Raw genomic sequence first — 26,298 nt, 5'->3', positions numbered from 1 at the left:
CTTTTTAGCAAGTGAGATTGGGGCAATTGGTCACTAATATGCGAAAAAAAAAGTCAAAACAAACAAAACCTAGCCTAAATGTCACGACTTATACAAAAATTTACTTAAAACAGATTATAGATCTAAATGTAAAACACAAAACTACCAAAATCTTAGAAGGGAGCGTAATCTTTGTGATCTGGAGTTAGGCAACGTGTTATTTTACATGACATGAAAAACAATCCATTGAAGAAAAAATTAGTAACTTAGACTCCATCAAAATTCTGTGAAAGATGGCATTAAGAGAATGGAAAGACAAACAGTAGACTTGGAGCAAATATTTTCAAGTTACATATCCAACAGAGGACTTTTATCCAGAATACATAAGAAGTCTCAAACTCAACAGTAAGAAAACAACCCACCTTAAAATGCACAAAAGACTTGAATACTCATTAAAGAGAACAAAGGCAGATGGCAAATAAGTATATAAAAAGATGTTCTACATCATTAGCCATTAGGGACATGTAAATTAAAACCATGATGAGATACCACTACAAACATTAGGATGGCTAAAATTAAAAAACACTGTAATACCTAGTGCTGGCAAAGATGTGCAGCAGTTAGAACTCTCATACATTGTTGGCAAGAATGCAAAATGCTACAGTCACTCTGGAAAGCAGTCTGGCAGTTTCTTGTACATACATTTGCCGTATGACCCAGGAATCCTACTCCTAGGTATTCACCTAGATAAATGAAAACTTTTGTTCACACATAAACCTATACATGAACATTTCATAGCAGTTCTATTCGTGGTTGCCAAAACCTAGGAACGATCCAAATGTCCTTCAGTGGATGAATGGATAAACTGGGGTACATTCATACAATGGAACACTACTCATAAACAGCAGAAACAAAGAATTGATTCATGCAAGTGAAAATTATATAAACTTCAAAATGTCCATGAATATAAATAAAGTTTTATTGGAACATAGCCATGCTCATTAATTTAAATACTGTCTATGGCTGCTTTAGCAATCACAATGGCAGAGTTACAACAGAGACTGAAAGGCCCACAAAGCCTAAAATACTCACCTCCTGGCCCTTTACAAAAAAGTTTAGGTACCCCTGCTTTAGACTACAGCAAAGACTAGTCAATTATCACCTGAAGGTTCCCAAAAAATTGAGCCCAGGACTATGACCATGGGCCAGTATTTCCCATTCCTATTCCAAGGGTTTTTATTGAGCTACATCAGACCTGTTGGAACTTGGTTCTTAAAAATTTTTTTCTTACTGTGGTATGTAAACACTGGAAGAGAGAGGCCAAGACCATATGCAGGGAAAAAAAAAAAGATGAAGAGATGAAAGATGAACGCTGTGGGCATTAATAGAACAGTAGAGCTGGGGGAAACTTAACAATCCTTTTATTTTTACAGTTGAGGACAGTGTGACTCAGGAAGTCTTCCCCCAAATTGCATAGTGTCTGATGTCTGCTAGGTCACGTTAGCAAAAGCAGTTTGTTCATCCCTCTCTAGAAACTTGTTCAGGGCCTTGACTCAGAAGACTTACATTGAAACTTAACAAGACAATTAGGATTCCTCCATGAGCCTACGGCCTTTTGAAACTATTACCTCCTGGCATTGAGAGTGTAATTTTATTTTGCATTTGCTAAAAACTGTAATCATGAAGTGTTGATAATGCACCTGACAATTTGGATGTTGCCTCCGTTTAAAGCCCACAGGCTCCTGAATCTTCAGTTCACTTGTGAGATCCAAGACACATGGAAGGGCAAAGAGTGGTTGAAGAATAGAGATCAAATTCAAGGCACCCGAGGTTGTATTTTTATTTTCATTGGACAAAATATATTCTTTCTTTGTATGAACTAAAGGAAGTGTCCATGGTTGGGTTTCCAATGACTGCCACCCTCTGCCCCATGTCACATGGGCAGCTCCGGGTCAGTGTAGACCTGACCTGAGACTCAGCACCCTGGGAGGAGGAGAGAAATTCGGCAGCTGCCACAGGAGGGCCTAAGGAGGAGAAACATTTCCATCAGGCTAATGAAACCTGTCAGCACCAGCAGGGCCCCAGAGCTCGATCTCCCAGGACCCAAGAGGGGGAGGGGTGCTAACAGAGGAGGAGGAGGGGCCAGGAGGAAACAGCAGGAGAGGGAGGAGTTTGGCAGGAGGCAGTCATGAAAGGAAATAAAATTAAAATATGGTACAACAACTGGCAAACCGCTGACTTGGTTCTCTGGACTTGATCTGCTGCTAGGGTGCAGCTTCTTTGGGGCTGGTGGCAGAAGCAGGTTTGCCTAAGCTTTGGCGTCCTCTGTCCCCTCTCCAAGGACTTGGCAGGGGCCTAGCAATGTGTTTATATGGTCTTAGGTGTTTTGTTTTGTTTTTTTAATTAAAAAATATGGAAACATTTTTGAAAAGTTGAAAAAAGTCACCACAAATCTAACAACTCAGAGACAATCACTGTTAACATTTTGGTAAACACCCTTCGTACACACATAAAGACATCTGTCTCTTCAAATACACACGTACATTGATGTATTCAATTTTACATACTGTATATACTACTCTGTAACCTACCTGTCTCACTTATTGGGACATCTTGCTAAGCAAATAAAAATCACCTTTGCTTTTTTTTTCTTCCAGTTTTATTGAAATATAATTGACATACAGCACTGGATAAGTTTAAGGTGCACAGTATAATGATTTGACTTACATCATGAAATGGTTATCTCAACAAGCTTAGTGAACATCCATCATCTCATATAGATATAAAATTATGGTCTTAAGGTTTTTTTGAAAGATTTATTTGTTTATTTGTTTATTTTATTTATTTTTGGCTGCATTGGTCTTTTTTTTTAAACATCTTTATTGGAGTATAATTGCTTTACAATGCTGTGTTAGTTTCTGCTGTGCATTGGGTCTTAGTTGCGTTAAGTATTTAAAAATTTGTTGAAGTAGGATATTTTAACCGCAGTCAGTTAACCCCACTGTGTCTTTCCATCTCAACTTCCTTCGTGGACAGTTTTCAGATTTGCTAAGGGAGGGTTGAGTTAGGAATACGCTATATTAACTGCAATTGAGAAAGATGTTTGGGAACATTTTAACAAAAACACACAAGAAACTATAAACTCCTATTTAGACATAAGGGTAGCTTATTTTACATTCTTTAAATTCATTTACTAAAAAATTGAGAGAAAATTCAGGTAAAATTACTGGAATATGAAACAAAACAGTTGAGTGATTAAGTCAATAGATGTTATTCTGACATGGAGAAGGAAAGCATAACACAGACTTTCAGATCATACTAAAACCAATCAGTCATTCACTATGAGGAAGGGACAGTCTATCAGGAGAAATAAATGGTATTTGGATTGTTTGAAAATCCAATTAGTGAAGAGTTGTGAATCATATGAACTCATTGGAAAGGAATTTTAAATTCTTACAGATTAAACATGAAATGTTGACATTGATAAGGAGAATATAAAACTCTTAATCCTCCAGTACACTGAGGACTTTGATGACAAACTGGCTATTTAATATTGTCAATTTGAAGACATTGATCCAAAAATACTTAAAATACTCTGAAATCTTACAGCTCATCTATGAAAGTTCTTTGCTTCCTTCAAATTTGATGAAATCCAAGAGAGTTACAAGACATTACTAACAACTAGTTGCAAAGTTGAAATAAATCTGTTCTAAGTTATCAATAACAGAAAATTTCAATTAAGTATGCTCGAGGGAAGACTGAATTTTCTTTCTATACTCACTATAAAAAACAGTACAAAAATCATTGTCTTGGGCTTCCCTGGTGGCGCAGTGGTTGAGAATCTGCCTGCTAACGCAGGGGACACGGGTTCGAGCCCTGGTCTGGGAGGATCCCACTAGGCCCGTGAGCCACAACTACTGAGCCTGCGCGTCTGGAGCCTGTGCTCCGCAACAAGAGAGGCCGCGATAGTGAGAGGCCCGCGCACCGCGATGAAGAGTGGCCCCCGCTTGCCACAACTAGAGAAAGCCCTCGCACAGAAACGAAGACCCAACACAGCAAAAATAAATAAATTAATTAATAAACTCCTACCCCCAACATCTTCTTTAAAAAAAAAACAAAAACATTGTCTTTTGAAGAGACTATCAGAATGTATACAGACAAATATTGTAGGAAAACAAGCATTTCAGAGATGCATGAGGAAGTTAATTAGTTAGAAACACTGTTATGTTTCTGGATTTTGTAATGTTTGTGGTATTTAGTAGCTTTAAAAATTGTAATTTGTGTGATTTTTCTTATACTAAATATCCACTTTTGTACCCAATTTGGTATTTATAATTTTTATTCTTTTTCTAAAAGAGGGCCTCTTGAAGTTCTGTAAGCTTTATATCTATTATACATTTTTTAATTGTGGTGAAATATACATGACATAAAATTTACCATCTTAACCATTTAAAAATATACAGATCACTGGTATTAAGAACATTTACATTGTTATATAACCATCACCACCATTCACCTCCAGAACTCTTTTCATCTTTCCAAACTGAAACTCTGTACCCATTAAACACTAACTCCCCATTCCTCCCTCTACCCAGCCCCAGGCAACCACCATTCTACTTTCTGTCTCTATGAATTTTGACTATTCTACATATCTCATTAAGTGGAATTCTATAGTATTTGTCTTTTTGTGATTATCTTACTTCACTTAACATAATGTCTTCAAGGTTCATTCATGTTGTTGCATGTGTCAGAATTTCCTTCCTTTTTAAGGCTTAATAATATTCCTTTGCATGTATATACTACATTCTGTTCATCAGTTCAACCATAATTGGACACTTGAGTTGTTTCCACCTCTTGGCTATTGTAAATAATACTGCTGTGAACACGGGTGTACAAATATCTCTTCCAAACCCTGTTTTCAATTCTTTTGGATATATGCCCAGGTGTGGAATTGCTGGATATGGTAGTTCTCTTTTTAATTTTCAGGTAAACACCATAATGTTTTCCACAGTGTGGAAGCAGCTGCTACACTCACACCAACAGTTTCTCCACATCCTTGCCAATACTTTTTATTTTCTGTTTTTTGGATAATAGCTATTTGAATGGGTGTGAAGCCCTTTATATATATATATATATATATATATATATATATTTTTTTTTTTTTTTTTTTTTTTTTTTTTTGCGGTACGTGGGCCTCTCACTGTTGTGGCCTCTCCCGTTGTGGAGCACAGGCTCCGGACGTGCAGGCTCAGCGGCCATGGCTCACGGGCCGAGCCGCTCCACGGCATATGGGATCTTCCCGGACCGGGGCACAAACCCGTGTCCCCTGCATCGGCAGGTGGACTCTCAACCATTGCGCCACCAGGGAAGCCCCTTAATGTATTTTTAAGTCATGGCTGGGATTGATTTTGCTGGGTAAGCTTTTACACTGTTCTCCCCTTCATGGCCATGTCCATGGTCATGGTTAGAACACAGCTTAGCCTTTGAGTGCTGCTGCCCAGTACTTCTATATCATATTGGTTTCGCCTTTTCTTTCTCTTGAAGTCCTTGGTATCAGTTTATTCAGATTTGCTTTTGAGTGATCATAGATCACATCTTTTGGGGTTTATCATTTACTTGTTTTAGAGTTTACTGTATATACATACATTTCTACCCCGTTAGTCAAGAGGATGTGTTCTGCTTACTTGTTTATTCTACAATCTGTTGAAAACTTTAAGGTAGGTCTGTAACATTCCCATTATACTCAATGGTGATGCTCTTTCTATGTCTGGTTGATGTTAAAGCTGATACAGCTGGTACTACAGGACCTGTTGCTAAAACACTGAAAACTGTTTGATAAATAGCCATTACCTTGTAACCCTGAGCAACTCCCTACCACCTTGGGATGATATAAAGCGTTAATGGCTGATGGTGAAGGGGGCCTCCAGGACTGAGCTTACTTAGAAGGGCCTTTGAGCTCTTAAAATTCTTCTCGAATAAGAAGCCCCACATTTTCATTTTCCATGGGGCTCTGAAAATTATGTAGGCTGTCCTGAACAGATCATGTAGATTATGGCAAATTACATAGCCAGTCCTCAACAGAATCATTGCCCTTTTAGACACTGGACCTTTTTCCCAAGTGGAAAGGGATTCTGCCTTAAGGTTTCTACCAGGAACAATGTAGGGGAGGCCACGCCAGTCCTCTTTGTGCTAACCACAGATTCTCTTTGGCCCTGTTCCTCTGCCATTCATCCTGGCCCACATTCTTCTGGAGCCTAAGCCTGGAAAAAGGCATTTAGAGATCAACATTTTTCTGCTATGAGAAATTTTATACTTTTAAGAAGCATAACCCTTTTCTAAGCTCAATTTCTACCCCCGATTCTCATTTCTTTCATTGTCAACTGTATCCCCCATCTGTTTAAACTCTGTGTTTGTATTCTTATTACTATATTTCCTAGAAAAATTGTGTAAATTTTGCTAAATAAATCTTTTCCAAAGGAAACTGGCTTTTAGGTCATATTTCAGCTAGTCAGTTTTAACCAGGTAGACATTTTAAAATCATGCAGAATTCCTGCCTAATTTCTGCTTTATTGGCTCATTGAGAAGCCTTACCTACAATGGAAATAATTGAGGAGAAAGATCTTGTTACTTCCTCAGATATATTCTTGATACACAAGACCCATTTGAGCATGTTTGGAGAGATAAGTTATCTAGGAGTACATCTCTATTTGTGTTTCTATAGCTCATCTGTGACATGAACTTTAACTCACTTATCTTGCAGGAATATTGTGGGAATTCATTTGATAAAGTCAGAATCGTTTCAACAACAGCACTTTTAAACCAAACAATTATGATTATGTGTTCACTGTGATTATATATGATCATTATTTGATTACATCTAGTATAGAAATACTAACAGGTTGTTGAGATTCAGTGATATTAGACAATTTTCACTCTACATCAGTTGCCATCTCTCTTTTATTAAATGATGACATGACAAGCTTAGACTTTGTAATACAAACTGCCACAAAGAATATTAACAAAATTCTGAACTGCACGTTACAAAATGAAAAATGAGATGAACAAACATCATTTGCCTTTTTGGTGTCAGTCAACCTTTGTAGTTTATGAATGGTGTTCACAAATTACAGCAAAACTACTGGTGATGGGGCTTCCCTGGTGGCGCAGTGGTTGGGAGTCCGCCTGCCGATGCAGGGGACGCGGGTTCGTGCCCCGGTCCGGGAGGATCCCGCATGGTGCGGAGCGGCTGGGCCTGTGGGCCATAGCCGCTGGGCCTGCGCATCCGGAGCCTCTGCTCCGCAGCGGGAGAGGCCACAGCAGTGAGAGGCCCGCGTACCACAAAAAAACAACAACAAAAAAAAACAACAACAAAAAACAACAAAAAAAAACTTCTGGTGATGAGCAGTTAAAAGGGAGGGAAAATCTGAGGCTAATTCAAAAAGAGAGAGAACTTGGTGATGAGAATATCTCCTTAGCCTTGAGGTAGGGAGTTTCATCTCGCAATCTGAACCCTCTCTGGGTGCGTAGTAAACAGCTCTGACAACAATTTCTTGAAAAATTTTATCATTATTTATTTTTTAAAAATTTATTTATTTATTTTTGGCTGCGTTGGGTCTTCGTTGCTGCACGCTGGCTTTCTTTAGTTGCATCGAGCGGGGGCTACTCTTCGTTGTGGTGTGCAGGCTTCTCATTGCAGTGGCTTCTCTTGTTGCAGAGCACGGGTTCTAGGTGCGCAGGCTTCAGTAGTTACGGCACGCCGGCTCAGTAGCTGTGGCACACGGGCTCTAGAGCGCAGGCTCAGTAGTTGTGGCGCACGGGCTTCGTTGCTCCGCGGCATGTGGGATCTTCCCGGGCTCAAACCCGTGTCCCCTGCATTGGCAGGCGGATTCTTAACCATTGCACCACCAGGGAAGTCCCTATATTCACCTCTTGAAAGGATCTCTGCAACATTAAAAAAATGCAATTTGTATTCCTTTTCCTAGAAAAATGGTGGCAAACTGTTGGTGCTGCCCTTTAAAAAAAGGTGGATAGAATGAATATGGCTGATAACAAATGTTAATTTAAAAACTGATGTCTTATTTTCCAGCTAATTTAATTTAATATTCTCCTCCTACTTTATTATTAGTCTTGTAGCAAAGTAACTATTTACTATAAAAAGGATAGTTCAAACCTGAAATGATGCTCTATGCTATAGTCTATTACAGTTCAATTATAAGTACTAATGATTATAAGAAATGTAGGAGACAACTGGATATTACATAATGATTTCATATTTGAAAGGGTATTGAATGATATCCTTTTAAGTGTTCTTTTATGGCTTAAAAAGTTCCATTTTGTTGACATCCTATTTCAGAGTATATTGAGACATTTCATAATCTTTTTAAGAAATAGAGTTTAGAATATTTTTCAACTCTTTGTTAACACTTGACTCTTATCTAGAGAGTTTTAAAGTATAATCTGAATGTGAAGCCTCAGGAAAAAAAGATATTCAATAATTTTGGGGAAATATTATTTTTATGAAAAGTCCTGAATGGCCCATGTCTTTATATATTTTGAGGCAGATACTGTTAGGTGCATACAAGTTTAGAATTGTTATATCCTCCTGGGGAATTGAAGTTTTGAACTTTTCTCTTTGTTATTCTTTAGTAAATCTCTTTAACTCTGTAATGATTTTTGCCCTAAATCTCTTTACTTTGATCATAATATAGCTATGCTAAACTTTATTTTGGTTAGTATTTGCCTAGTATAATTTTTTTTTATCCTTCTATATGCCACCTTTCTTTTTCTTTCTGATTTAGGTGTATCTCTTATAAACAGCATATATATGGTTTTTGCTTCTTAATTCATGTTGTCAATCTTGGTCTTTTACTGGGAGTATAAGTCCATTTATAATTATTGTTGTTACTAATATATTGGGATTTCTTTTTACCAGCTTATTTTATTTTTTCCATTTGTTGCACTTTTCCTATATTTTTATCCCCTCTCTTTTCTTACTTCCTTTTCTACTGAATCTTTTTTTGCATTTTTACTTTTTCACTTTACTAGTTTGGAAGAGAAACACTCTATTTATATACTATGAACATCCTAGACAGTTACATTTAACAAATTCTAAAACTAATCAGTATTTTCCTCATGAACAATATAAGAACCTGCACATACCATCCTGTCAAATACCATCCTGCTTTATATATAGTTGTTTGATATTTGAGGTTGATTTAAGCTCCACAAATTAGGCATCACTATTTTTTTCTGATATAGTATTTATTTAGATATGCTCACGTGTTTATTAGTTTATTTGTTCACCATCCTTTCTTCTATCTCAGATCTCTCATTTGGAGTAAATTTCTTCTTGCCCAAAATAAATCCTCTTTTTCTTGTATTGAAATGTAATTCACATACCATAATATTCACCCTTTAAAGTGTACCATTCAGTGGTTTTAGTATAGTCACAAAGTTGTGCAACCATCACCACTATCTAATTCCAGAACATTTTTTTTTGTACCAATAAGAAACCCCATGCCCAACAGCAGTTACTTCCAGTTACTTCCTCATGTTCCCTTCCCCCCAGCTTCTGGCAACCACAAGTCCTTATTCTGGACATTTCATATAAATAGGATCATGCAATATTTGACCTTTTGTGTTGGCTGCTTTCACTTAGCATAATGTTTTTAAGGTTCATAGCTGTTGTGGCATAAATCAGCTCTACCTCCCTTTTTATAGCTGAATAATATTCCATCATGTGGATATACCACATTTTGTTTATCCATTCATCAATTGAGGGACATTTGGGTTGTTTCCACTTTTTGGCTATCATGAATAATGCTGCTATAAACGTTTATGTATGAGTTTTTATGTGGATATATGTTTTTAACTCTTTTTGGTATATACCTAGGAGTGGAATTCCTGGGTCATATGGTAATTCTGTGTTTAACTTCTAGAGGAAGTGCCAAACTTTTTAAAAGTTTTGTAATTCTATCAGTAATATATGAGGATCCTAATTTCTCCACATCCTGTCGACATTTGTTATTGTCTGTATTTTTTTTTTTTTTTTTTTTGCGGTACGCGGGCCTCTCACTGCCGCGGCCCCTCCCGTTGCGGAGCACAGGCTTGGGACGCGCAGGCCCAGCGGCCATGACCCACGGGCCCAGCTGCTCCGAGGCATGTGGGATCCTCCCAGACTGGGGCACGAACCCATGTCCCCTGCATCAGCAGGCGGACTCAACCACTGCGCCACCAGGGAAGCCCTATTGTATTTTTGACTGTAGTCATCCTAGTGGATGTGAAGTGATACCTCCCTGTGGTTTTGATTTGCAATTTCCTAGTGACTAATGATGCTGAACATCTTTTCATATGCTTATTGACCATTTGTATATCTTTGAAGAAGTGTCTATTCAGATCATTTGTCCATTTTTAAATTAGGTTGTCTTTTCATTGTTGAGATGTGTTTTTTAAATTTTTAAAAACTTTTATTTATTTTAAAATTAATTTATTTATTTTTGGCCATGCCACACAGCTTGGCTTGCAGGATCTTAGTTCCCTGACCAGGGATTGAACCCCAGGCAACCGCAGTGAAAGCGCCAAGTTCTAACCACTGACTGCCAGGAAATTACCTATAAGTGTTTCTTTAAAAAATTTTATTTATTTATTTATTTTTGGCTGTGTTAGGTCTTCGTTGCTGTGCGTGGGCTTTCTCTAGTTGCGGCTCTAGGTGCGTGGGCTTCAGTAGTTGTGGCTCGCGGGCTCTAGAGTGCAGGCTCAGTAGTTGTGGTGCACGGGCTTAGTTGCTCCACGGCATGTGGAATCTTCCCGGACCAGGGCTTAAACCCGTGTCCCTTGCATTGGCAGGCGGATTCTTAACCACTGTGCCACCAGGGAAGCCCTATAAGTGTTTTTTTTTAAAAAGTATATATTCTGAATACTAGACTGTAGTAATCAGGACAGTGTGGTGTTGGCAAAAGAACAAAGAGATCAGTGGAACAGAATAGAGAGACCAGAAATTGACTCCCATAATTATAGTCAGCTGATCTTTGACAAAGGAGCAAAGGCAATACAATCGAGCAGATTATCTGGAGCCAATATGAACCAGTAGCACCCCACTCTCATGTGTGTATCTATCTACTCTCATCTACTTATCAATCATCTATCTAATCTATCTGTATTAAAACCCATGAGTTCACACTATACCTCCAAATCCAACCCAATACCACAGGGTTTATTCTAAAACCCTCCTTTATATATTTGTAATTCCCTTCTCTGACAGTGAAAAACCTGGTTTTCATTATCAAGAATATATTACTTATTTGTTCAATGCTGGAATACACAGAAAGTCATCTCAGAATTGCTGACTGATACATCTTAAAAAAAAAAAAGCCTACTTGTTCACATCTCACTTTTTTTTTTTAAGAGTTCTTTTTGTCTTTAACCTAATGGTATATATTCCAAACACTGTGTTCAAAGGGTACTGGGTTTAGTTCATTTTATTTCCCCCCTTCAGTGTGGTTATATTATTCATTTGAAATAGAGTTCTGTCCATTGGTTTCTGTTTGTATTCCATTTTAGGGTTTTTCTCCATTCTTGTTGATTTTATTTCTTTTCTCTTTGTCGAGATTTAAAAAAATATGTGAAACATTAACATAAAAAGTCAGAATTGTACAAAAAAGTATATTCAGAGAAGTGTCCCTGACTCCATGTTTCCCCATTTCTTCTTTCCTTCCTACCTTATTCCCACTGACCCCTTGAAGGTAACCAAACTTACAAATCTCTGTTTTATCCTTCTTATGTTTGTTTTTGAACAAGCACGTAGATACTAGTATATTTTCTTATTTTCCCTTATTTCTTACACAAAGGCAGCATACTTTAGATAGTCTTTTTGTTTTATTTAAACAATATATCCTGAAAATTATTTCACATTACACACAGATCACAGATGTTGATCGACATCTTTCTCATTCATTTTTACAGTTGAATAATATCCCATTGTGTGTATGCACCATATTTTACCAGTCTCCAATATTGACATTTTCCAAAATTTTACTATTACAAGTAATGCTGCAATGAATACCCTTGGGTGTAGTATTTTATTATCATTTGCGGTGTATTTTCAGAGTAAATTCCTAGTAGTGGTACTGCTGGTTCAAAAGGTAAATGCATATATAGTTTCGTTAGATATTGCCAAATTCCTCTCCATAATGGTTATATCACTTTGTACTTCTATCAGCCATGTGTGTGAGTGCCTGTTTCTCCACAGCCTTTCCAATAGTGTTATGCTTTGTAATTTTTCCCAGTCTGATTGATGAGAAATTGTATATCCGTGTAGTTTTAATTTGCACTTACTTTATTATAAATGAGGCCAAACATCTTTTCATATGTTTACTGATCATTTTATGTCTTTTCTGTGAATTGTTTGGTCACGAATTTTGTCCATTTTCCTATTGGGTGTTTGGTCGTCTTTCCCCTTAAAATTTATTTATTTATTTATTATTATTTTTTTTTTAGCGGTACGCGGGCCTCTCACTGTTGTGGCCTCTCCCGTTGCGGAGCACAGGCTCCGGACGCGCAGGCTCAGCGGCCATGGCTCACGAGCCCAGCCGCTCCGCGGCACGTGGGATCCCCCCGGAACGGGGCACGAACCCATGTCCCCTGCATTGGCAGGCAGACTCTCAACCACTGCGCCACCAGGGAAGCCCCTCCCCTTAAAATTTAAAAGTGGAGAATTTTTAAGGGCCTGCAGTTTGCCCAACTGCTGGGAATGAAAGTTTAAGTGCTTGCTACTCAAAATCTGTGCATCCGCAGCATCTGCTTGGGTAAGGAATTTGACATCAGTGGGGAGCTTGTTAGGACTGTTGACTTTGGGTAACACACCTGATCTTCTGAATCCGAATCTGCACTTTAACAAGATCCCCAGGTGATTTTTATGCATACTAAAGTTTGAGAAGCCCTGGTCTCAATGATCTCTTAAAGACCTCATATTTCATCTCCACTAGGAATCTCTCCTGAAAAGATAAAAGTGAAAGGGGATTATATTCCTCCAGTACCATTAACCCTAAGTGGTATCTGTAAACTTACTAGATTTGTTAGATTAATTGCGTACCTTTCCCCCAGATGCTCTTCCTTGAAGGGCTATGTCTTCTATTTATATTACCTAGTGGAATTTTAAAATGCTGGTTTTTCTAAAATTAATCAACCAGTGTTTTTAGAAAACAAGCATTATGAGAAATATTTAGACAATGAAGCACAGTATGATAGTTCTTAAAAAAAATTAAACATAAAATTATTATGTGATCCAGCAACTCCACTTCTACGTATATACTCAAAACAACTGAAAGCAGAGACTGAACAGATATTTGCACACCCATGTACACAGCAGCATTATTTACAATAGCCAAGAGGTGGGAACAACCCAAGTGTCCATTGATGGATGAACTGATAAAAAAAACAAGTGATACACACACACACACACACACACACACACACACACAATGGAATACTGTTCAGCCTTAAAAAAGGAGAAAATTCTGACACATGCTAAGTGAAATAAGCTAGACACAAAAGGACAGATATTGTATGATTCCACTTATATGAGGTACTTAGAGTAGTCAAATTGAAAGAGACAGAAAATAGAATGGTGGTTGCCAGGTACTGAGGGTAGGGGGAAGGAATAGGTACAGAGTTTCAGTTTAGGATGATGAGAAAGTCCTGGAGATGGATGGTGGTGATGGTTACACAACAATGTGAATATACTTAATGCCACTGAGCTGTACGCTTAAAAATAGTTAAAATAGTAAACTTTACATTATGTATAGTTTACGAAAATAAAAAAACCCCAAATCTTTTCACCTTTAGGTTGTAAGAAACTTCAGAATTTTATTGTTATAAAATTTGACGCCTAGTAAGGCCTTGTATACAAAAGGATTCAACATATTTTTTTAAATAAAATAAAGGGTTCAGCTTTCATAGGAAAAAAAATGAAGTACAAAACTAAAAGATGCTTATTTAAAAAAATTCAATCAATGCAAAAATAAAGAATGAAAGCTCCCTTTGCCCTTCCCTGGATGCTAACACAGGACTGACTGCTCTTTACAGGTTACTTTTTATTTAGGCTAAAAACAGATGTGCTCTTTCAGGATACACCTGTAAGAGATTTTAAACTAATTAGGTATTATTAAGACACATACAAATCCTAAAGCAAACCTAACAAGGAAATGATGCAGTTAAGAGGTTATCATTAAAACATAGATAATGCTTGAATTATAAATATTTGGGTGTTGTACAGTCATTTATATGCAAATTTTCAAAACTGGCTGCAGTTATATTTCATCTCCACTACCTACTAGTATCATCCTTGGCAAAAAGGAAAGCTTTCTTCCTACAGTTTTGGTAAAACAAAAACGGGGTTACTCCCTCAAGCTATAGTAGATGGGTTTATCTTCCACCACACTTTAAACACCATCCTCCCCATTCCATGCAGCATCCTCACCTGGAGCTGATGCTCCTCCTTCTATAAAGGTGTGACAGCCTCTCTCCAGGAGTTGATGCAGTAAGAACTCACAATTATAGGTCCACACTGGCGGGGATAAAAAAACAAAACAAAAACAAAAAACCAGACTTTGGTAAGTGTATTACTTTCTGAGGACTGCTGTACCACAAACTGGGTCTCTTAGAACAAGAAATTTATTCTCTAACAGTTCTGGAGGCTAGAAATCCAAAATTAAGACATCAGCAGGACAATGCTCTCTCCAAAGGCTCAAAGGAAGACTCCTGTTTCATCCAGCTTCTGGTGGGTGCCAGAAATCCTTGGTGTTCCTTAGCTTGTAGATGCATCATTCCAGTCTCTGCCTTTGTCATCACAGAGCCTTCTCTCTGTGTCTGTCTCTTCTCTTCTTATAAGGACACCAGTTATACTGGTCCAATATGACCTCATTGTAACTTGGTAACATCTGCAAAGACCCTATTTTCAAATAAGGTCACATTCATGGGTACTGAAGTTAGAACTTCAGTATGTCTTTTGGGGGGACACAATTCAACCCAAAAGTGTAAGGACCAAATTTCTGCTCAAAGTTAAACCTAAGAAATGTCCCATTTGTTAACTCCACCGGGAAGAAGAGGCTCTGCTCTGAGTTGCTGGGAAAATCAGTCTTCCTGGGCTTAGTTCTCATTTCCATACCTCCTTCTCTGTCAGAACTTGTCCTTGTTTAGGCATTGTCAGTGACTACTGTCAGCACCACGCATCATCCCCTGCTTCCTAAATGAAAATCTGCCAATTCTAGAATATAATGAGTCAGTAAGCAAGCACAGAATTTAGGAGTAGTAGAAATGGGTAAACTCCTCACTTTCCAGATACACGTGCTCTTTTCTGTGTTCGTATATTTCTTAAACAAAACAAAGCAAAAAAAGGAAATGAAGGAAAAACACCCCCACATTGTGTGCTTCTGTTGTTTTTAATAATAAAAAAATAATCTATTTGCAGTCTATGGAAGTAGATGTGGTTTAGAGAGTCAAGGTAACACAGTGGGGTAAAGATTTATGCTATCTGGAACTTCTTCAGGAGTCAGAAGCTCAAAGGTTAAAAATTTAGGATTCTCAGACTAGCACCTAACAGTTCAGGTAAGAACCGAACTGACATATCCCATGGAGCCCAGAGGTGTATATATGAGATGGGCATGGTCATATCAAGCAGCACAAGCTCCCCATGAAAGCAGCGCCTTCTGCCTGTTGGGGTCACCCAGCCCTACTCCTGGAACAGAAGCAGCCTAGTTCACATCTAGGCCACTCCCTTATTTCGCAGTAAAGGAAATCGGTTAGTAATTGTTTTTATAATCACACATGATTGTTTTGTTTATCTTCCAGCCTGTCAGGCTCACTTAGTGCTACATCCTGCACCCCAGAGCACTGGGAAAACAATCCAATCCAGCAAGCATTTATTGAGTACTGACTGCATGCCTAAACTCCAGGCTTATTATGGGCCAGACCTGCCCATTAAGTCCTGAACGGTGGTGTTTTGCTTTCTACACTAGATTGGTAGTTTTCCCACTTTAAGATTCCGGTATTTGACTTTTTGGCAGAGTGGGACGCCACTGGCGGCCTCCTTCGGAGCTGACGTCTGCTAGGAGGCCTCAGTGCACTTAGGTAGCACAGGCACGGGAGATTCCCCTGAAGGCGGGGTCCACAGTGCCCCCGCGCGCGCAGGTAAGGAGCTGTCTATCAGCAGGCGGTGGGCGTGGCCTGTGCACACCGACCAATCAGCAGACCCACCCTTAAGGCAGTATCCCCGCCCAAACCACGGAGCATGCGCCACGGGCGCTACGCAAATTCCTCTCTCTTCGCGCGCCGTCTCCGCGGCGAGGTCAGAGTTAGGCTGCCCCGAGTTTCCTCAGAAAAGAGGAGAAAAGGAGAGGTGGGGCCCGTTAGGGATGGGGAAGGCGGAAAGGCGGTGTGAGGAAGAAGTTCCTCAGAGTCGTGGCTGTCGCTAGCAGCCGCCAGCTCCCGGGTCATGTTGGGCCCGCAGGCCGGCGCTTCTGGATTTCCCGGGCTCCGCGCCCAGCGGTCCCGCCCGGCCGCGGAAGCGCGGCAGATGGGCACGTCGTGTCCCCTTAGCCCCTTGCAGGTTATTGTCCTCAGTTTACAGAGGAGCTGGGCCAGGCTCAGAAGTTTTGATGGTGACTCAGCAGCTCGTCCTTGCGGGCCAGGGTCTGCGTGACTCATCCCGGACCCTCCCTTCGGCTCCAGAGGCTTCCACCGTTCGCGCGACGCCTCTGGGGGCGGAATAGTGCTTTGAGGCGGAGAAGCGCCGCCACGAGTGCGCGCGGTGCTCCACGCCGGGTCCCGGGCAGGGGCGCTCCGTCCCGCTCTGCATAGCCCGGGCTTCCGAACGGCTCTGTGCTCTTCGAGTGCCACCTTCCTGAAACCTCCGTCCCTTCAGCAGCCCCAGGGGGGGTGGGCGTGGTGCCACCGAACCCCGACCCTGCCGGTGACCGCGGAGTCCCCAAGATGCTGGGGCTCCTCAGGCAAGGAATCCACGGTCCCAGTGTATAGGCACCGGCTCCGAGGACTTGTCGACCCGGGAGGGCGCCGGGTCGCGCGCCCTCCCGGCGGCTTGCGCGGCCCTCGCCTCGGGTCTTCGGACGCGCGGCCTGGGGAGCAGTCGGACCAGGGAGGAGGCGACCCCCGGGGTCCCTACCTTCCCCGCCAGGCGTCCGGGGCAGCGCGCTGCCAGCCTCCCGCTGCCCGCCTCCCGCGCCGTAAGGCACCAGCCGCCCGACCTTCAGGGCCCGCTGTCCTGCCGCGCTGGCCCCTCCTCCGCCCGCCCCGCCCCGCGCCGCGCCGGACACCCCGCCCCGAGGAGGCGGCCCGGCGAGCGGGCGCCGAGGGAGGCTGGTGGCATGGGGGAGCAGCCGTCGCGGCCACAAGCACGGTTGCCCCTAGCGAGCCCCGGCGCCGCTCGGAGCGCGGGGGACCGCGGGAGCCTAGGGGGGTGGCTCGGGGCGTGACACCGAGCGGAGGGCGTGGCTCGGGCTGCGCCGCCCGGACGCGCGGCGAGCGGCGGGGGGAGCAGGCGGCGGCGCCGGGGGCCGAGGGCGGGCCGGGCCGAGCGCCGAGGGCGCACCTGGCGGCGGCGCGGCCCGGCCGGACTGCCGGAGCAGGCTCGGCGGCGGCGCTGGTGGCGAGGATGTCGCAGCCGCCGCTGCTCCCCTCCTCGGCGGAGACTCGGAAGTTCACCCGGGCGTTGAGTAAGCCGGGCACGGCGGCCGAGCTGCGGCAGAGCGTGTCGGAGGTGGTGCGCGGCTCGGTGCTCCTGGTGAGTGCGGGACCACGGAGGGAGGGAGGGAGGCGGGCAGGAGGGCGGGCGGCCACCTCCTTCACGCTCCTCTAAGTCGGCGGGGCGGAGGCGGAGCCGCCGACCCTACTGGGTCTGTAGGATTAAGAGGTGGTGAGGGAGGGGGGTGTTGGACAGGGGAGAAGGGAAGGTCCTGGAGGGGCAGCAGCTCCCAGACCCCCACCCTGCGTCTAGGGGGTCCTCTCCCCACTGCTGATCCTTCCCTCCGGGGAAATTCCCTGGGAGTGAGGTCGCCATCTCCCTCCTACCCCCTCCCTCCCCAACTTTACGTCCCTCTGCCGACTGAGAAATTACTCTCTCCTTTCCCCCTCCCTCCCTCTCACATCCCCCTTCTCCTCCCTTATTCTGGAGGGGCTTGGCACCTGTGGCCTGGAGGGGCGCAGGGGAGTGGAGGTGGCAGCTTCCTTTTCCAGTCCGCAGCCCAGGGTGGGATATGGCCCTGCGGACCCTTTGGGTGGGCTGAACTCCAGAAGGGAAGGGGTTCTGTATTCTCTCCTCCACTCCCTCCCCCTGGCCGCCTCTTATCAAGGGTTAAGGGTCTTGATAGGAATCCCCCGTGACTTCAGCTTGGGTGCAAATTACTACGAAGTTTGGGGATTTGGAGCAAGCAGACCGGTGATTAATCTGGTCGTAGCAGAAAATCTTTTGAGAATAGGCCTCTGGGTGTGAGAAAGATGAAGTTTTAAATCAACTTTTCCACTGCCAGGGCTGGTCCTGCTGTACTTGGAAACGCAGTATACCCCATCACTTGGAAGGTGCGGAAGAGCAGCAGCGTGCTCTCCTGGGTAGCTGGAAACTTTTAGCAGCTCCTTGCATTGGCGCTGCCATTTGTTTTCTTGAAAGGGGCTTGTTTGTGGGTGGGTGACTTGTGTTTGTTGGAACGATCCAAGAAGAAGGGCCTTGGAAGTGATTCTCTGGGCTTTGTGGGGCTGTGTGTGGGTTATTGTTGGGGTGGAGTGCTGGGTCCCTTAATACAGGGCCTGGCTCATCTCTTCGGTGGCAGATAGATTCCCTTTCTGGTCAGACACGGAATGACATGAATGATGGTTGTGGAGATTGGAGACGAAGCTTCACTGATTTCCATAGCTAGTCTGTTCAGTTTGATTTTTCTCACAATTGCTCTGACAGCTCCCTCTAGATTCTTCAAACTCCAGTTGGTTCAGTAATAAGGGATTTTATTTTTCTCTTTTTACTGAAGTTGATCATTTGACGGTAAGGAGTAGAGCAGGAGTTGAGAGTGGACCAAAACCTGGGATCTCTTCCATAACTTCAGTTGCTTTGGCCTCAGTAGTATATCCTGTATCTTCCTGACTTTTGCCAATGTGTGTATGTTAAGGAGAAAGCCCGCAGACATCTGTGGCTTTTTTTTTGTTCTGGAAGGAAACTTAGTTCTTTTAACTGGGGGCACTGATTTGAGGCAAAAGAAGAGTAAATAAAATCATGATTTCCAAAGTGCGGACAGACCCGAACTGAAAAGGAGGTACTAGTTTGATAAGCCATTAGATTGAGCACAACACTGCTCATTACTCACATGCAACAGTCCTTGAATTCAACAGCCCTTCCTGTTGGAGGCTGGCCTACTGATAGTGACCTAGTAGTGTCCATTCCCATGTGTGACATACTGCTGCTGTGCTCTACCTCATGACACTTTAATAGTACATCTATTTTCCCTATTCACCCTTAAGCATGAACAGCCAGACGTTTGGCTGGTGTCTCAACCCTTAGTGTTTTCTGTCTGTGATCATTGTCTGATGAAACTTGTGATGAAGCAAACACAAAATGCTGGAAAGTAGGTGGGCCTCCTTGGGCCTTTGAAAGGCTCCCCCGCTGAATGGGAAATACACTGCAGTGATTCTGCATTGCAGATGGAGGAATTTGCAATAGCTTACAGATATAAAAACTACCCATCAACCTCACCCCCCTCACCTCCTGCCAGGTACTCTGCCACTGCCTGCTTTTTCTTGCTGCTCCCCAGTGTCTGCCAGGAAGCCACAGCAGGTGCACCTCTCTCGGCTTTGTTCTAGGAGCATCTAAGAAGCTACCCCTGATCCTTGCAGAAGGCAGAGCAGCAGCCAGGCCAGGGTTTGGAATCCCATGGTCCACCGATCCGTGCTTGGATGGAAGTAGTACTTACTCTGCTCTGTTTTTGACAGCTTGGGTCAGCGCTAATACAATGCCTACAGCATAGTAAACACACAGTAAATATCTCTTAACTAGCTGACTAACGTAGCAATTCTGTAGATGGACTAAAAGAAAAACGAACAGGGTATGGCTTTAACTAGCTCTTCTCATGTTTCTAGTATTGATGAGTGGCTTTTAGTGAGATCAGAAACAACAGAATTAAATAGTTCAGTGGGTAATAAAGGCTGCCATTTAAAAAACAAGCTTTAAAGTGTAGAAGTAAGGTGTACTCATAAATTTTTTGTTAGGTTCATTTTTCATAAGCTCAGGTGTGTGGGCCTTTAAAAATGATAGTGTAGGGCTTCCCTGGTGGCGCAGTGGTTAAGAATCTGCATGCCAATGCAGTGGACGTGGGTTCGAGCCCTGGTCTGGGAAGATCCCACATGCCACGGAGCAACTAAGCCCGTGTGCCACAACTACTGAGCCTGCGCTCTAGAGCCTGCGAGCCACAACTACTAAGCCTGCGTGCCACAACTAATGAAGCCCATACGCCTAGAGCCTGTGCTCCGCAACAAGAGAAGCCACCACAATGAGAAGGCTGCGCACCGCAATGAAGAGTAGCCCCCGCTCGCAGCAACCAGAGAAAGCCTGCGCGCAGCAATGAAGACCCAGCACAGCCAAAAATAAATAAATAAATTTATAAAAAATGATAGTGTATTAATTTGTTTGAAAACCTTGAAAAAAAATACAAAAAAGCAGAGAGAATAGCATCATGAACCTTCATAATCCATCACCCAGATTCAGTAATTATCAAGATTTTGCTAAACTTGCTTTAACTGTCCCCTTTTCCCCCTCGTTTTTTTGTGTGATTGTGAGTGCCACACCACCCATCATTTCACCCCTATATAGTACCCAGTGTGTATTATTAAAAATAGGGATGTTTTCTTACTACAGTGCCATTATGTTAAAGTTTGCAATAATCTGTTGACATACTATTCAGATTTCCCAGATTGCCTAAGAAACATCTTTTAATGGTAGTTTGTTCTAATCAGGATCCTAACAAGTTTTGCTGGCTTTTTCAAATGTGGTTTACTCTTTCATGAGTCTTAGAATTATTAATGACGGAGTGAACCCTCCCTGGGGTCAGGAGTCGTGGGTTTTAATCCTAGAGCTTTAGTAGTGCAGAGCGTGGGCTCTGAAGCACCTGGGTTGTAATTCCAGCTCTGCCCCTTACCAGCTGTGCAGTCTTAGGCATATAACTTAGCCTTGGTGTGCCTCGGTTTCCTCATCTGTAGAGTAGAGATAGTAATCATACTTACTTTATATGGTTGTTGGGAGGATTAAATGAGCAATAGAGGTAAAGCTCTTAGATGGTGCCCAGCTGATATTCTGCCAGCTACTTAAGTCACCCTGGGCTGTCGCTTAACTTCTCTGAACCTCAGGACTCCTGTTAAATGAGGAGCTGTACTAGATTGTTCTAGAGTCCGTTTCCTTACCAACAGGATTCGATTCTAAGATGCTTTTACAAGAGTAGCAGAGGTACTATTAGTAGTATTCTTTTTTTTTTTAATAACTCCTTTAGGCTATTGGAGCACTTTTTTTTTTTAATTTAAATTTATTTATTTATTTTTGGCTGTGTTGGGTCTTCGTTTCTGTGCGAGGGCTTTCTCCAGTTGCGGCGAGCGGGGGCCACTCTTCATCGCGGTGCGCGGGCCTCTCACAGTCGCGGCCCTCCGTTGCGGAGCACAGGCTCCAGACGCGCACGCTCGGTAGCTGTGGCTCACGGGCCTAGGCCTAGTTGCTCCGCGGCATGTGGGATCCTCCCAGACCAGGGCTCGAACCCGTGTCCCCGCATTAGCAGGCAGATTCTCAACCACTGCGCCACCAGGGAAGCCCCAGTAGTATTCTTAACTGTAGGAAATGTAATTTATGATTTTGGGTAATGAAAGAAGAATCCTCACAACTCCAGAATTAGCTGCCCATGATTGAGAATAGTCAGGAGGGCAGCACGTTCAAAATAATATGCAAACTCAGGAGAAAAACTAGAAATAGTTCCCTGATCAGGGTTGAGTTGCGACTGGGCCTTTCAGATGCATTAAAGATAGCATCATAATGACCTAGATCTAACGGAGTATACCACCCAAGGCCTAAAAATCTTCTTTTTCTGAAAGGTTTGTGTAAATATTGGGACAGGGCGCTTTGCATGGGTTTGCTGGCTCGACTGCGCTTGGGTATTGATGCCCAAGTCATCTGGCTGCCGGCTTCCTTGCCGATCTTATCTCAGCGTGCTCAGCTTCAGGCTCTCCTTTGACATCAAGCCCCTGCTGGTGACACCATTGCACAGCCATCGGAGAGCCTGCAGTGTGAAACGAAATGAAACCAAGTCAGGCCGTCACTAAATTTTCCTTTGTGTAACTGGAGGATGATGGACAGAGGTGTGGGATGATAATCTCCCGGAGTGCACGCTTGAGGCCCTTCTCGCCCTCCCAGTTCAGTCAACATGAGATTCCAGTATGATCTGAGGTAACCTGAGACCCGAGGGGTGGTGTTCTTTGAAATCCTCAGGTAACGTAAAACCTCATTTTGGCTGTAATTTTAAATCAGATAGGATAGGAAATCGGTAACTGAACTGGCCTGAGCTTCACCTCATTGTCTTTCTCCACCCTCTGGTAGAGTCCTAACAACAGAAATGTCCCAGAATACAGGAAGCAGGGTGGAGGCCCATCTCCAACTAGATAATCAACAATAGGTTCTATTTCTTTGGTTTCTGATCCATTTGAATATTGGGAGACAGGAGGACATTAGTAATGCCTTGAATTTGAAAAGGGAAGAAGGGAATTGTGAAATCTTCATCCACATTTGATGAGGGCCTGCTCTGTGCTAGGACTTTTTGCTGGGTGCTGAGGACCTGCTGCTGTGTTGGAGCCCTTGCCCTGAAGGGCTTATGGTCTAAACAGGTGGACAGGTCACTGTTCAACAAAAAGATAGCAGTACACAGGAGCACATATAAAGGTTCAGATGCCTGGTTCAGACAACACATGAAGATGAAATAACAGAGAACTGATGTACTTGGGAAAGGGTTTGTGAAGAATTGAACTGGACCTGGAAGATGTAATGATAAGGAAGACTTTTCTCCAGAAAAGAATGAGAGAGATTGAGCACATGCTTAAAATGCCCGGCTAGGCAAAGAAGGAGCAGAGCAGCTTGGACAGAGTAAGTTTTAGAAGGAAGGGAGAGAAGCTTTGAGAAATACAGTTGCTAATTTGGGGAACAATTTCAATGACTGGCTGAGAACACATCATAAACGCTTCTTAGAGAGATCTTCCCCTCAGTGTAATCTTGGGGGTAAATAATATGACAGTTTTGTGTCACACAAGCCTAAGGACCCAAAGAGAAGTCTATGACCCAGAACAGAAAACAGGCCTCTGTGTGTGTCAACCTTTAGGGTGCATGTGAACAGTAGTCAAACATGGTGGGTACACCATTGAGTAAATGATATTGCATAAAAAGTATTGGGGTCCCACCTTATACAGTAAATCCCCTACATACGAACCTTCAAGTTGTGAAGTTTCAAAGATGTGAACATACCCCTGTATCCCAGCTGTTGTACTGTACTACTGTACTTTTCAAGGTACTGTACTGTAAGATTAAAAATGTTTTCTTTATTTTTTGTGTTTTTTTAACGTATTTTTTGTGTGAAAACTATTATAAACCTGTTACAGTACAGTACCATATAGCCGATTGTGTTAGTTTGGTACCTAAGCTAACTTTGTTGGACTTGCGAACAAATTGAACTTAAGAACACACTCTTAGAATGGAACTCGTTCGTATATAGGGGACTTGTGTCACTGAAATAAGTGATAAATAAATGTAAGAGTCACATGTAAAATAAATCAAAGAAACAGCATAAAACATGGGTGAATAATCATGTAAGGGTGGAGAGGAATTTTTTTAAAGCATGAAAGTAAAGGAAAATAGTTTGGCCTGGGCTTGGGAGGTGAACCGGGGCCTTGCCATTGATGAGCTGAGGACTTTGATCAGGTTTCTTCACCTAAGCCTCAGTTTGCTCATCTGAGAATTGGGATTGTTAGGTATTATTATCTTAGGGCATTCTTAAAGTAAAGATTAAACAATTTAATATATGTAAAGATCCTTAATACTAAGTGCTTAACAAAGGTAAGCTTGTATTATGATAATAAAAGATTGCTTGTCTTGACTAAATATAGCTGGAGCCAGCATTTATTAAGCACTTACTGTGTCCTAGGATATGTATTAGGGCTTTACATGGGAGGTCAAGTCACTTCAAGGTCACAAGCCTATAAGTGGGGGATCTGTGTCTTGAACCTGGGCACTGTGGCTTCAGACCATGTGTTCCTACTCACCACTCTGCCTTCTGCCTCCCCATGCAAACTCAAACCTCTGTTCTGTATGTTACAAGTACCATAAATTTAAAAGTCAAATAATAAGCTTAGGAACAGTATTTGTCTTCTCTGTATATCTATATCTCTGTCATAGTGTTAAGTTTTAAAAAATATATTGAGAGTTCTTACGAATCAATTAAAGAAAGAAAAATACTCCAGAAGAAAAATGGGCAAGGACATTAATAGGTAATTCCTCAAAGAAAGGAATACAGTTAGCCAATGAAGAACAGAAGAAAAAAATCTTCAGCCTTGCTAACAATTAAAGAAACATTAATTACAGCAAGATGCCATTTTGCTTGATAAATTTGCAAATTTGCAGAGATAGAAGAGGTTTTGCACGGATGGGGTGAGCCAGGCACTTTTGTTTGCAGGGCTTCCTCATCCCACAATTCCAGGGGCCCCATTCGCATGGCATTTTATGAGCATTGTGTCACCTGGGTTTTGTAACATGCATGGTATAACTTTTTGAGCTGGGCTGTATGTATGAAGAACTTTAATGTGCTTCCGTTCTTTGGCTCAGTACTTAAGATTATAGGAATTCCCCCTAAGGACTAAACTGAAATGTACATAAAAGACAGTGTCTGAAGTCACAGTGCTGATGGTTCAAGGCAGAAAATGTAAAATACTGACCAACTGCAAACGATCTAAAGGTCTTAACAGTAGTGTAAATGGATTGTGGGGTTGGATTGTTTATGATGCCATTAAGTTTAGTTTTAGAAGAATAATGACTTGAGAAAATTCTTCCATTATAGTGTTGGGAGGCAGTGAGGCCTGCGGTTAAGTTTGGGGGCCTGGGTTCTGTTACCACTTTAACACTAACCACTATGTGACCTTGGGTTGTGCCCCTGCAGCCTGGCTTCTGCCTTTAGTGTGGGGTAGCCTCTCCGTCCTCACCCCTTCAACTTGTCTTCTGCAGCATTTGTTACCACACAGCACCTCTCTCCCCTTCTCTGGTTCTCCCGCTCCTCTGTTCCCTTGCTTCACTCACCACCCTTCCGAAAGAGTCCCTTCTCCACCTTTGGCTCATAACATTTAATCTCTTCCCTGCACTCTGCAGGGAGCTGCATACCTTCATTGCAATTTCTGAATCATTATCTCAGTTTTGATTTTTTTCCCCCCAGCTCAGACCTGCTTTTCTGCTAACTTGCCTGACGTGTACTTGGCTGTCCTACCAGTCCCTTAAGTTTAGCATCTATGAAACATAAACAGTCACTTTTCATCTCAAAGCAGACGTCCTTTTCGCATACTTGTTTTCTGTAGTGAGAGTCATCGTTGCATGGTCACCAACTCTGAAATCTCTAATTCCTCCTTATTTCTCCCTCACGCTGCCTCTCCATTGAGGTTGGCGGGGGACCACGTTGTCCATATTCTGGCACCTGGGTTGATGGGACAGCCAGTGTCTTGAATGTGGTGGGTTCTTTTTTTTTGGCTGCGTTGGGTCTTCGTTGCTGCACGCGGGCTTTCTCTAGTTGCGGTGAGCAGGGGCTACTCTTCGTTGCGGTGCGCGGGCTTCTCATTGCGGTGGCTTGTCTTGCTGCGGAGCATGGGCTCTAGGTGTGTGGGCTTCAGTAGTTGCAGCACGCAGGCTCAACAGTTGCAGCACGCAGGCTCAGTAGTTGTGGCTCGCAGGCTCTAGAGCGCAGGCTCAGTAGTTGTGGCACATGGGCTCTTCCCGGACCAGGGCTCGAACCCGTGTCCCCTGCATTGGCAGGCAGATTCTTAACCACTGCACCACCAGAGAAGCCCCACAATTTACCTATTGATGTGTATGTACATTTGTTTCGCATCTGTTTCCCTCACTGGACTGTTGGTTCACCATGGTTTCCCCAGTACCTGGCACTTAGCAGGGGCTTGATATATATATATATATATTTTAAAAAATTTTTATTGAAATATAGTTGATTTACAATGTTGTGTTAGTTTCAGGTGCACAGCAAAGTAATT

General features: G+C 42.7%; 1 protein-coding gene across 21 annotated transcripts in view; it reads left to right on the top strand.

The window, feature by feature from the left end:
- Nucleotides 1-17,570: 17,570 nt before the first annotated feature.
- The window catches only part of DOCK9 (dedicator of cytokinesis 9), a 282,879-nt gene continuing 274,151 nt past the window's right edge, over nt 17,571-26,298 (top strand). For 8 of the 21 annotated variants that reach the window (XR_009536799.1, XR_009536798.1, XM_060129284.1 and 5 more), the window contains exon 1: nt 17,586-17,773. Coding sequence is in view for 18 of the 21 variants with exons in the window: in XM_060129284.1 (XP_059985267.1) it covers nt 17,645-17,773 (129 nt within the window). In the remaining 3 variants the exon portion in view is untranslated. Of the gene's footprint in view, nt 17,774-26,298 lie in introns of all 21 variants that reach the window. The other 13 variants (XM_060129280.1, XM_060129275.1, XM_060129288.1 and 10 more) reach the window with 4 other exon arrangements.

This window comes from Lagenorhynchus albirostris, chromosome 18 (assembly GCF_949774975.1).
Source record: "Lagenorhynchus albirostris chromosome 18, mLagAlb1.1, whole genome shotgun sequence".
NCBI lineage: Eukaryota > Metazoa > Chordata > Mammalia > Artiodactyla > Delphinidae > Lagenorhynchus > Lagenorhynchus albirostris.
The sequence above is the reverse complement of the archived record's forward strand: the minus strand, read 5'-3'. Positions and strand labels throughout refer to the sequence as shown.